The 13,392-nt window shown below is 38.8% G+C and overlaps 1 protein-coding gene across 5 annotated transcripts in view; it reads right to left on the bottom strand.

Annotated features, from left to right (window-relative positions):
- Nucleotides 1-3,559: 3,559 nt before the first annotated feature.
- The window catches only part of RBBP6 (RB binding protein 6, ubiquitin ligase), a 31,642-nt gene continuing 21,809 nt past the window's right edge, over nucleotides 3,560-13,392 (bottom strand). For 3 of the 5 annotated variants that reach the window (XM_047712977.1, XM_047712976.1, XM_047712975.1), the window contains 8 exons: nucleotides 13,150-13,246; nucleotides 12,960-13,038; nucleotides 12,812-12,866; nucleotides 11,391-11,459; nucleotides 9,148-9,510; nucleotides 8,756-8,857; nucleotides 6,149-7,909; nucleotides 3,560-5,548 (listed from right to left, as the gene is read on the bottom strand). In XM_047712977.1, the coding sequence (XP_047568933.1) occupies nucleotides 3,979-5,548; nucleotides 6,149-7,909; nucleotides 8,756-8,857; nucleotides 9,148-9,510; nucleotides 11,391-11,459; nucleotides 12,812-12,866; nucleotides 12,960-13,038; nucleotides 13,150-13,246 (4,096 nt within the window). In that variant the 3' untranslated portion in view covers nucleotides 3,560-3,978. The remainder of the gene's footprint in view (nucleotides 5,549-6,148; nucleotides 7,910-8,755; nucleotides 8,858-9,147; nucleotides 9,511-11,390; nucleotides 11,460-12,811; nucleotides 12,867-12,959; nucleotides 13,039-13,149; nucleotides 13,247-13,392) is intronic. The other 2 variants (XM_047712978.1, XM_047712979.1) reach the window with 2 other exon arrangements.

Here is a 13,392-nt window from a genome sequence, read left to right on the forward strand (position 1 = left end):
GTCTCCCCCTCCCAGCCTTTCCCTGGACTCTACCACTGATACAGTTTCCTCCCATGTTCACTTTTCATCTAACCTGTTTTTATTAGTTTTAACTTTCAGGACATGAAAAGGAATCAGTCTACCAGATCTACATACAAGTCATTAAGCCAAGGTTAAAACAGATTTATAAATATTTACTAAAAATTTAAGGTATCGGTGTTTCTACAAAAACTATTTTGAATTTTAAAGGTACGTCCATTCTTTTGCTAGTGTCTCTTACTACTCTAGACTTTAAAAATGAAGAACTAAATTATAAAAGATCCACACTGGCCAAGCCAGCTTCGTGGCAAATTACTAAGTAGCCACATTTCTGAATGGAAAAGCAAGATTCACTCTAGTGTGGATTTTCAAATGGGATCACTGTCCAGCAACCAGTAGTTTTTTGGTTTTATTTTGTTTCTGAACTATATAAATTAGCAATAGCTATTCTTTAAAAGTCCTTTTAACATGATCTTAAAAAATCTCAGAAGCCTATAACAAAGGCAAGCCTTGATGGAGTGTTTAGACTACATTACTGAAAGGAATTCTCTTGAAATCTCTGAACATTTATGTTAACCTCATTTTTCATATTAGTGTGCTGAACCATTAGTCACACACAGCAAAGCCACATTTCCCTTTAAGGGTTTAAGTGGCTTTATTCAACTTTTTCATGATCATTTGCAATTCTTAAAACTAATGAAAAACGTTAATGCCAAAAGGACCTGTTTGTGATATATAAAAAGAGAAAGCAGAGCACACTATATATACACGTACCTACATATTAGTGTGAGACTTTGTTAAGAGACCAGCTGAAATTGGCTTACGTAAATAGCAGTAGTATAAAAGGGCTCAGAGAAGAAAGAGCTTGCTTCAAACCAGAGGTTTTGTTCCATGTAGTTTTGTACAATAGAACAGCATTCATTAAAGGAGTTAAAGACAGGAAAAAGTGGACAAAACAGATGGGGACACTTGCACAAATCGGGATGAATAAACCATTAACTAGCTTTCTAACTCTGAAATCCCAGGCTTACAAATTTTGGAGGGGATTTAGCGCTCTTCATTTGGCATGCTGAGACTAGCAAAGGAGTTATTCTTAGGTCCCTGATTGTAGGGCGTTGCTATATCCTTGGCACACTGAAGCATCTGGTTACTGGAAGGATACTATCTTCCAAGTCTATAGTAGCTCAAAAATTATTTTCCTCCCTTAAAAATGTTGACATACTGCTAGTTTCCAGGAAGTTTGCAAAATTTAACTTCAGGCTAAAAAAAGTTCCTTCATCTTATCAATTCAAACATTATATGCAAGGCGTGGTTTGGCTTCTGGAATATAAACCCCACATTGGTTTTGAGGCTCTCAGTCTATTGAACAAGAAAACCAGAGCCCACAGAAAACAACTGGAGTGTCCTCACAGCACACTCAGTGATGCTATTCCATCTCGGGTATGTTTGGATGGGGATGGGCTGGCAGGCACTGTGAAGGAAGTTTAAAAAAAAAAAAAAAAAGGCAAGCTAATTCTTGAACAGTGGGTAGGAAACTGAGACAGGCAGAGGAGGAAGAAACTCCAGCCAGACAAAAACAGCCAAGTGTAGAAGACATGTAGATAGAACACGGCATTTCTGGGGTCCAGCAAAAGTGAGTGAGTCTTAATGTGTTATGTCCCACTCCTCTCTACATGGCAGGGGTGAGGTGGACTAGTTAGGCATCCAAGGCTGGACTGAACCTTTATAGGCAGTGGAATTTCCTGCTCAAAGTAGTATCAGATATCAAAACTAGAGTTTTTGAGGATCAAATAAATACAAGCACCTAGCACAGTGCCTGGTCGTTACTTCTTACAATTTCTTTCAAGCCTTTAACTTCACTAAGCAGCCCATTCAGCCCCCTTATTGAGGTTTGGGAGTTAAGCTTCAGGAAGATGGAGAAGGGGGAGCAGGTCTGAGGTGTTGTGTGGTGGGAACGATGGGGTTCAGGCAATCACAGAAAGGAAGAGGCAGTAGGAAGAGTAAGGGAGGAGTTAAAACCTCAGGCCTAAGTAAGGCCAGCAGAGGATGGAGCTGGAAGACCAAGCTGTAGATGAAAGATTGATTTTAAACTTAAGAGCCAAATGGCCACAGATGATTAACTCTGGAAAACTGTCCTAGGAGTGGACTGCTGTTAAAGTGAAGTCTGTTAAGATTAAGATTATAGAAGGCCAGGAGCCTACCTAGGTAAGGAAATGGACTTCACCTGATGAAGTTAATGCTACAGAGTCCTGGGTGCTAAACTCCTCAGTCAACGTGAGAGATACAATCTAAATCTGGGGTCCTGATTAGCACGAATGAAGAGGGTAGCCTAGCTGGAGTACCTCAGAGTAGAAGTGGTCCTATGTGTTGTGTGGGCTGGGTGTGGTGGTGCCGCGAGGGGCCACAAAAGACACCTTCATCCCCAATGACAGAGCCCTCTAAAGGAAAGTTGGTTTCATTTAACTTTAACACGCTTATTTTGACAAACATGTAACAAACTTAACTCGGTCCTGGATGGCTTTCATGAGGTCAACATTTATGACACCCACATTAATCTCTTTAAATTATTTCTTTCTTTTAAATATTAAAAGTTGCATTAAAGGGGCGCCTGGGTGGCTCAGTGGGTTAAAGCCTCTGCGTTGGGCTCGGGTTATGATCCCAAGGTCCTGGGATCGAGCCCCACATCGGGTTCTCTGCTCAGCAGGGAGCCTGCTTCCTCCTCTCTCTCTGCCAGCCTCTGCCTACTTGTAATCTCTGTCAAATAAAATAGATAAAATCTTTAAAAAAGAAAAAAAAGTTGCATTAAAAACACACTCACTATTTTTGTACACTGTCCACACGGCCCAGTCTGGAAATCCTGACAAGGCATGGACACAAGAGGTTCGTAGAGGCAAGTTGCTAATGTAGACCCCTTCCTCTCCCACTAACAGTCCAGGGGTACCTAGGACCACCCTCAGATTGGACCTGGTCTCTTTTCCTCCTAGCTGCTGTCATCTCGATCGCTGTTTATACAGCTGTTTCGGAGATACCATTCTTACCCTAACTCCCCAAACCCTTCCAATAGCTTTTCAATGCCTACGATAACTTCTGAACCCCAGCCACAAAGGAAGAGCCCATCAGTCGAACCTAGTGCTCCTAGACCTGCTGCCGCTTGCTCTTGTCAATGCGGTAGACCAGATGCTCAAGGCTGTTTGTTTTAGCTGGCACTTTATCAAGGAATTTAACATTTATCAGGGTTTCAAGAAGACAGAATCATAAACCACAATTCCTCATCGCTAAAATTTAAGTCCAAACTTCGAATTACTATATATATTTACGACCCTTGATTTTTTCCAACCAATTCTCCAACTAATCCTGATTTCTTACTTCTGGCCACCTACCACCGGCCCACTGATGAAGTTTATCTACCACGTTTACTTCCTAATTTTGTTTATTCGGTGCAACATATACTACAGGCTCAAAGGCTATTTTAAATGAGGAAATGGAAGGGGGAAGAGACATGACACACTTCCTTCAAAAAAAAACCCACAAATATTCGACATTTGAAAAGTTTACTGAAAACTTTTATTGTAATCAAAAAGTGACATAACGGGGTTGTAATGAATTCAGCAAATCATTCTGCTGATATTTTAGAACTGATACCAGCTTTTGCCAGGCAATTAAAAAAATTCAAATGTGAAAATTTCACAGTACGGTAAACTCCACCCCAACTAATTAATGGTGGTTAAAAATAATAGGCCCTAGCAAAACCTCTTGTGTTACATGGTCACAACTCACAATTCTGTACAAAAGTTCGTGTTATAAAGCTCTGATGTAAAAATCAAATAATCAAGCAGCAATATTTTAAGTGCAGCACAGGGTCTTCCATATCATTATTTACAAGGCTTGAATCTCTTTACATTATAACAAAATTTAATACAGATGACTTAGTAATTAAGTCAATTTTTAAAATCTGTCCTTTTATACAGGGACAGATTTCACTTTTTGGTCATCTTTCTCCTTCTCCTTTTCTTTATCTTTGCTCTTCTTTGACTTCTTTTTCTTGTGTTTGTGTTTTTGGCTTTTTTCCAATTCTACTTCAGTGCCCGCATGCTTCTTATGCTTCTTATGTTTTTTATGCTTCTTGTGCTTTTTCTTCTCCTTTTTTTTCTTCTTCTTCTTGCTGTCCTGACTCTCTGCAGAGCTGGCACTACTGCTGTGGCTTCGGGTCTGGCTTCCAGAAGGGCTATGACTTCGACTTGGACTAACACTAGGGCTGCTCTGGCTCTGGCTCCTGGCTGTACCTATCTGGCCGCCTGCTGCCGGGTCCACGCTGTCTTTTGCTTTCTCCACGATTTTCTCTTTCACTTCCTTAGAAACTTTTCCCGAAGTTTCCTCCTCTTTCACAGACACATTGCTTTCACTGTCACTTTCATTATAGTCTGGTTCAAAAGCAGCTTCATCAGTCTCTCTAGTTAAGTCGGAGGAAAGTCGGGAGGAGTGACTTAACTGCGGTTTTGGCTTCACCGCATTCTTGTCAGTCTGCCCAGGAACTTGCTCTTTTTCAGTCTGTGGGTCTGGTGGGTTAAGCACACACGGTAATTTATTGCCACTTGACTCTTTATTGTTCCTTGCTTCTAACGTGTGCTTCTCACGATCTTTACAAGGATTTTTATCTACAGGTTTTGTCTCTTCACTTGGGCGTTTTGTATCATAAGTGGCTTTGTGATCATGAGGTTTTTTCTCTCTTGAAGGACTGGAATTGCTCTTTTTGGAATCTCCTGTTCCTTTTTTGGGCAAATCTCTCTCCTCCCTTGGCTTAGTTTTCTGTCCAGATGCAGAATCTTTACTTCGAGAAGGAGAGTCTTTCCTTCTTGTTAATTCATTTCTTTCCTCTCTACGTTTGGAACTTGAGTATTCTCTGTTGTCATAGTCGGTTTTTTTGTCTCTGTTGGGGGTAAAGTCTTTAGTTGAAGAACCTCGAACGGTATCATGCTTATCTGAAGTTCTTGTCTCTTTGGAAGATTGAGACAGACTTTTAAAATTTCCTTGTTCGTTCAGACGGTCCACGTTACTATCCTTCTCTGGCTGAGTGCTGTTCTTCCTCTTCTCAGGGTTTTCCTTCTCCAACACTGAATGATCTCGATCTTTGGTCTTCCCCTTTTCACTGGATGCAGAGTTTTTTGAACTTTTGATCTCATGCTGTATAAGTTCATGGCTCACTTCCTTGGTGAGTTTCTGAATTTTCTCTGATGACTCACTCTCTTTTTCAGTATACTTGACTGTATTTAACGGTTTAGTGCTGACATTTTTAATAACACTGGCAGGTTTTCCTACACTTGACACAGGCTGTGTGGTCTTAACATCTTCTTCTTCAGATTCAAAGTCATCTTTATCCCATTTGGACTGAGGAACCTGAATCATAATAATAACATCTTCAGCAGGAGCTGTATTGTCATTATTATATTCTTCCATAGTTTTAATGACAGTTCGTTTTGTATCTGTTTTCTCTTCAGATTTCCGCACAGGACTGCCTCCAGTTGAGCTCGTACTAAAAAAAAAAAAAAAAAAATTAAAATGCTGTTAATCTGTGATGAATTTAATGAAGAATTTACCTACTACTGAACACTACTAAGTATAAAAAGGCTACCTTAACCATAAATGTCCTTTTAATGCTCAAAAGCCAATGCCCTTATTCTTTTTTTTTTTTTTAAGTTTTTTTAATTTATTTATCCGACAGACAGAGATCACAAGTAGGCAGAGAGGCAGACAGAGAGAGAGAGAGGAGGAAGCAGGTTCCCCGCCGCGCAGAGAGCCTGATGCGGGGCTCGATCCAAGGACCCCGGGATCATGACCTGGGCCGAAGGCAGAGGCTTTAACCCGCTGAGGCACCCAGGTGCCCCAATGCCCTTATTCTGATAAGAGATTAAATGATTTAAATGTAGGATTGTGTTAAAAAAAAAAAAAAAATGTGGCTCATCCACAAAATTTAACCACCTTCAACTCCTTTCTTTAAAGACAGGAATTAAGCAGCCTAACCCCTTCTTAATTAACATATTACACTTTAGAAGTACAAGCATTGATAAAATTAAAGTAAAGTAAATTCTTTCCCAAAACAAGCATCCATACCCAACCACCCATAATCAGTTACCTGGTATAATCCACAAGCGTTGAGCTGGATCCCTCGGCTCCAGCTACTTTTCGTCTGACCTTTCCTTTGACTTTTTCTTGTTTAACTTTGCTAGATGTTGACTCCAATTTTTCAGAGGGTTCTTTTGTATTACATACATTTTCTGTACTTCCAATTTTCTTACCAGTTTCTCTGTTGAGCTTGATTTTTTTGGCTGGGGCAGTTGATGATGAAATTTTGTCTTTCTCAGGGGTCCTATCCATCTTTTCAATATCAGGTTCCATTTTACGCTTTGGTGATGGTTTCATTATTTCAGTTACTTCTAGTTTAGAGATTTTCGTTGAAGAGGATTCAAAATCTTTATCTGCACCCTTTTCTTCAGTTTTTCTTTTCCTTTTTTCTCCCTTGCTGTCAGGTGGCTTACTTTTTTCACTAGGCTTCTTGGCCTTTTCTTCCTTATTAGTGAGCTTCTCCGATTTGACATCTTTGGAGTAATCCTTTTTTACTTTTTCCTCTTTGACTGGTTTTGTCTCTTGGTGTTCTTTTGCCGACTTCGAGTGAGCTTTCCTGGGGGTACCAATGATCTTTTCATCTTTTTGGGAGGAAGATGATGATTTAGCATTGTCAGTCTTTGGAGTCTCCTCTTTGGCTTTTTTAAGTGGAGGTTCAGATCGAGGAGATTTTTCACGCTCTCCGTCTAGTTTTTCTTGAGGTCCCTTAGCAGGTTTTGCAACATTTTCCTTTTTTGACACAGTAGAGCCATCATTTTTTCGTTTGGTCTTATCACCTTTTGCTTTTGGTTTGTCTTTCTCCCTCTTGTCTTTTTCAGACACCGATTTAAAAGTGATAGATTCCGCATCCATTGGTTCATCTCTAACAGGTGTAGCATCATCTCGACTTGGGAGAACAAACAATGAGTCTGTTTTATTTTCTTCACCACTTGTAGGTTCTCTCGATTTTCTAGAAGTTTCTAACAACTCAGGGTTTAGAAAGCCTTCGCTTTCCTCCCCCTTTCTTCTTTTTCTATGTTTCTTATGTTTGTTTCCTTTACCATCTGCCGGAGCATTTTCACTCTCTTTCTCTTTTGACTTTGTGTTGTCCTTCTGATTGTGACTGTCTCTTGTTGAAAGCTTTTCTGGATAGTTGCCACCTAAATTTCGACTTCTATGACTTTGTCCACCAGCATAATCTTCCCTGCGGCCTCTTGTGAAGGGAGAATTCCTGATATTAAGAGGCAAAAACCTCTCTGGAGAAAAGTTCTCTCTATTTGCTGATGGTCTAGGCTGTGCTCCAGTAGCATAACCTATTTTATAATACTTTTCATACCACTCTCTATATTTTCTCTCCCATTCTCGGTAACGCTCTTTTTCAAATGGGTCTCTAAAGTCAACACTCCTCCCATAATAAGCTTTCATGTCATAAGGTGGCGGAACTTCTCTGTATCTATTAAAATATTCACGTTCTGTTTCCCCTTGAGGCACGTTACGTTTATTGGGAGATTGTCCCCTAAATGCTTGAGGAGATCTTGACCGTGAATGATATCGTCTATATGGGGGTGACCTTGATCTAGATCGATGATATCCATGAGATCTAGACCGTGAACGGTAATTTCGGCTCTTGCCTCTGCCTCTTCTGGGGTATGGAGGTGATCGTGAATAGGAACGAGAGTGTGAGCGGCTAAATGACCGAGAATAAGAACGTGAACGTGTTGAACCAGATCTTGACTTAGAATAAGTATATGAACTTCTTGAGTATGATGAACCACTATAGGGAGATTTAGACCTAAAAACAAAAACAAAACAATAGTTGATAGTTGAGAAATATATACAAAATAAAATATAGACTCAGATTCTAGCATGCTATCCTCATGGTTCCATCTTTCTTTATATCAAATTTCATCTTAGATGATCAAAGAGGCACAGTGACCTCTACTGGAATGGAACAAAGATCAGAGCAATCACTTGTTACAAAACAAAAGTGAAATCTTGACAATTAGAGAGTGAAGCGCATTAATGTACCGTGAGTTATATGAGCCAATTAACTTAACATTAAACAAAATGCCAATTAAGTTTAAATTTTACTTCCTATCTGATTATTTAAGTAGGAGTACTTTCTTTGTCCTATGTTGGCCAGTAGTCTAGCTTTGAAAGGAACCACATTTCAAATGTAAGCTTAAAAAATAAGTCTTTTAAAAACAAACTTCCAGGGAATTTTTATAATTCAGTTTTTCTATCGGTAAATCAATTTGTATTCTACCACTACTTCATTAATTACACAGGTTAATGTTCCAGCAAGAAGCTGTCGCCTCAGGTAAAAGGGTCCTCAGAAATATCCTTCGGCTATTTCTCTCTCTCCTTCCACAAACATTTCCCAATTATTTCATGCTACGAATAACTTTGAGGGACAAGGGCAATTTAATCCCCATAACTGCTAGTTCTACACAATAGAATTTACATTGAGACATTTCAATAAACAGATATTGGGAAATAAGCTACATGTCCATTTCTATAAACCTAGACCGAATCAGAAAAATTCCGTTAAGTGCAATGCTATTTATATCCATAGCTAATCCCTGGATATTCAAAGTCCCATTTGTAATTCTGTTGTGAAGGCTTGCAAAACACTAACCTGGAAAATGAGCGCCTACGCTCCTTTTGAATCTTTTTGTATTCCATCAATTCCTTAGCAAAATCATTTGTAAACTCATCTAGCTTGGACTTTTTCTTTTCCCTAGTAAAATAAAGTTAAAGAGTGAAAGTTAACAAAAACCATTTAAGAAAACTAACAAGACAAATGTAATTAGATCATGAATGAAATGAATGAAATTGCCATTAGTTTTCCACTTTAAAACTATAAATAACTAAGAATCCCTGAGGAAGTTGCTTGTATGGCTTTGGTTTAATTTGTAGGTGATTTTTCTTGCACTAACTGGAAACACTAGAAAATGTTTCCAAAGATACCTGGTTTAATGTTACATCAGAAAATGAAAGTGTAGGAGAATTTCAAATGAAAACACTCACTCTTCTTTTAGCCGTCGTTGCTCTCTATAGAATTCTTCCCTGGACAACGGGGGTGCTTGTGTTGTTGGGATGGTATTTGAGTGAGCTGTCTGCACTCCTGACGATACCCAAGTTGTCGATAAATTGGCCGGAGCTGGAGGAAAGCCTGGAGGAGGGACACTATAGCCAGCAGGTGGCGGCTGGCCGGGAGGAAACTGAGGAGAGAACTGTGGAGGAGGCACACCTGGAGGGAGAGGAAGTGTATGGGGTGGGGGTGGATACAGAGGAGGGGGTGGCACAGGCACAAAAACTGGAGTTGCTGGTAGTGACGGGCCTTGAGTTCGCTGTGATCTTTCGCTGTGGTGTCGTCCACGGTTTATACTTCTGGAGAAACAAATTCCAAGATATTATTCCTTCAAACTAAAATCACCTGAGACAGACAAGTAAGCCTGTCTTTTCTGTCCATAATTACCTTCAAACTTACAAAGGATGGGACAGAAACAACTATTCAAAATAAGCATAGGAACTTATTTATATGAAAACATAATTTTTAAGGCCACTTGGGGACCCAGATGATACAAGTTTACAGGGCCGTCTCCCTACGGAGACACTATATTTAGAAGTTCTCTTTTATGAAGTTCAGATTCATTATCACTCCCCAATGATCTTTTGTGACTTCCTAATCTGTCATTTCAAGGAACTGACAAGGTTAATGCCTCTCTGACCTAGACCATCCCAGAATACCCTTCAGACCAAAACTTTCAATGAAGAAAAACCACTTCCTATAATCCTCTGAGATAGGAAGTGTGGAAAGGATCCTTCTAAGTAGTACTTCAAAATACCTTTGATATTTATAATTTCGTATTTCACCTGACATTATTATATATACCATGAACTTTTCTCGAAGTCATTAAAATGTCTTTAGAAACACAGTTTTAAATGGTTTCATGGTTTTTTTGTTTTGTTTTTTGATTTAAAGTACTTTATATTAACTGGTTACATTTTTATTTTTATTTATTTATTTTAAAAAAGATTTTTATTTGACAGACAGAGATCACAGTAGACGGAGAGATAGGCAGAGAGAAAGAGGAGGAAGCAGGCTCCCTGCTGAGCAGAGAGCCCGATGCGGGGCTCGATCCCAGGACTCTGGGATCATGACCTGAGCCGAAGGCAGAGGCTTTAACCCACTGAGCCACCCAGGTGCCCCTTCTGGTTACATTTTTTAAAAACTGGAAGTAGAGTTTCAGGTGTGCAACACAGCGATTCATTAAGTCTACACCTTATGTGAGGCTAACAGTGTAACCTACTATCTGTCACCATAACACACCATCACAATACCATTGATTATATTCCCTATGCTCTACCTTTCATCCTCAAGAAAATAAGTATGACTCGTGACATTTGTAATTAACAACTAGAAATCGCCATGTTTTATTTCTAAGGGTTGGGTGAAAATAACAGTGTTAGCCAATGTTTCAGAACTGTCCCTCATTGAGGAAATAGTGGCTTCTTTAAAAGGTGGGCTTCTTTCTGTCAAGTTAAAGGTTTTTTAAATTATAAATAACAGCAGCAGCAGGGGTTCAGATTTTAAGCCTCTTTTCAGAGTCTGAATTAGTAAATATTATCTTCTATTAAACAAGTGATCTAGTAACAAAGTTATTACTTAGCAATTCTCAACAGTGCACTAAAGATACCCTTAATATATTCTTGTTATAGAGTTAATCTAGAGGCCCTTTACCCTGGTGGCGGGTGTGACCTAGATATTAAGACCTAGGGCTTACTTCCACAGAATAACATTGCTTTGGTCTGTCCTGGGAAAGAGCCCTGAACAATCTCTTTGTCTTTTCTTTTAGAAAAGAGAAGGTGGGAGAAGATAAAAACAATGGAGTCTAGAAGAGAAATAAATTCAAGTTTTCTTCACGCTTGGGAGGTGAACTAGTTACCTTTCACGTTAATATTGTCTGGGCCTTAATGACTCCCTTCTACCCTCAAAAGAGTAAATGTAAGCTAATACTCTGCTGTGTACTGGGAGAAAATAGTCATTGGGAAGGAGTATTAAAGATGTAGCCTAAATACATCATTTAAAAGACTAAATATAATCTATTCTTCTCTAAGCCTCAAGGGCAACTCCTGAGGACTTAAGTGAGATAAGCATAAACCAAATGACCTTCCTCCCCTGCCACTGCTGTGGCTTTAATTTCTTTGTGTTATATTTTTCAGCGGGTCATCAGATTACAGTTTTTCAAGATGTTTAACAAGCCTACCTGTAGCAGCTTCTCTCCCCCCTTCTAATTTGCTGCGGTGGAGAAACCAGATATCCAAGCTTATTGGAACTGTGCGGAAAGATAAAATGGGCTTGAGTATAACACATGATCTCTTAATGTGTAGACTTTAAGACACATATTTTAACTATTTTAGAAACTTTCTCCTCTCCCCAATCCTCATTCTGAAATTTGTTCCAGATAGAGGAGATATGGGCAAGTATTACATATACTTAAACTATTTTTTTTGATTAACTATTGTGACAATAATTAAACCTCAATGTACAGTATTTTTCATGAGATGGCATTCCATTTAGCATTCTACAAGTGACTGTGAACTTGTTACAGAAGAGAAATAGAGCCCTTTTATCTGCTGCGCACTGCACAACTGAGGAGTAAAACTGCATGGCCCAAGGTCATGTAGCTGTTAAGTTCAGGGGCTGGGATTCCAACCCAAGCCTACCTGTCTCCAAATTCTGTATTCCTTCTGACACAATCTGCTAAGTCTCTCACTTAGCATACTTTTGAAAATGAAAAATCTAACTTACCTTTCAAACAAATAGATCAAAGTTTTAGATTATAAGCCAGTTTACATATAAATATATCAGTCTGTTTATATAGATTATAGAAACAGAAATGATCATATAAAGACCATCCATAAATAAATATACTAATTTTTAATACCACAGACCATCATCAAATACAAAGATCAAAATCCTACAGATTTTAATATGCAATAAAATTTCACAAACACAGACCATTCAAAATGAGAAATTCTGTGTTTGGTAGCCTTAGTATGTGTTCACTCAAATCAAATTTCAAAAATCCCTATTAAGACTAGGAAAAAGTTTAATCTATTAGCACAACAAGTGATTTACTATTTAAAATAGTCTTTCAAAAGAAATACTTTCAATTACGTCTTATCTATTCATTAACTGAGATTCTGTCAAGATCACCATTTGATAAGACATTCAAGTAACAAGAATTGATAAGATTTTATATTTTACCATTTTAAGAGGAGAATTACTCAATTCTTTTAGAAAATAGTTTACCTAATCTTGAATTTATGACACTTTACATAAAAACTATGTTAATATGGCATACAAAAGAGGAGTTTACAATAAAAAATATTAGCAACACGCTAGACTCTAATTCCCATTACCTAGTTCAAAAGCAATCATCTGGAGATTTTTATTTTTATTTTTTTTAAGTATTTATTTATTTATTTGACAGAGAGAGATCACAAGTAGACTGAGAGGCAGGCAGAGAGAGAGAGAGGGAAGCAGGCTCCCTGCTGAGCAGAGAGCCCGATGCGGGACTTGATCCCAGGAGCCTGAGATCATGACCTGAGCCGAAGGCAGAGGCTTTAAAACCCACTGAGCCACCCAGGCACCCCATCTGGAGATTTTTAAACATATACTTACTGTTCCCAACCTGGTCGACCACCACCTGGACGGGCAGTATTTATTCTTACTGGACCTTGGAAACAAAAACAATAGGTAAATATGAAATCGCATGTTAAGTTACAACTGTTTTGAAAGAAAAAAATGTTCAGACCAGAATTTTACTTACCAGTTGTGGGGATCAACTGTCCATGCAATAGTGACTGTCCAAGCAAAGACGGGGTTCCAAGTACAGGCACCTGGTAACCCTGTAGGAAAAAAACATGAATAAAAAGAAACAGTTAAAAAAAGACCCAACAAGAGACCCAGAAGAACAACAGTAAGACAAATCTCCAAATTTAAAAGCCAATCAAACTTACCTTTTCCTCCATAAGAGCAGTAATTGCAATTGAAGAGGCCCCCTTTGAGTGCTCGGGTGCAAGGGCTGCAGCTGGCAGTATTTTACTATCAGAGTCCCTAGAAAACAATGTAGTTTGCAATACATTAAGAAGTCATCAGAAATGGAGAATTAAGAGCAAAAAGTAAGTCTGTTTGCCCACCACCTGCATTAAGGTGAGTTAAATCAAAGTTGATGAAAACTTTTGAGGAAAGTGAGGACTGGA

Source organism: Lutra lutra, chromosome 18 (assembly GCF_902655055.1).
Source record: "Lutra lutra chromosome 18, mLutLut1.2, whole genome shotgun sequence".
NCBI lineage: Eukaryota > Metazoa > Chordata > Mammalia > Carnivora > Mustelidae > Lutra > Lutra lutra.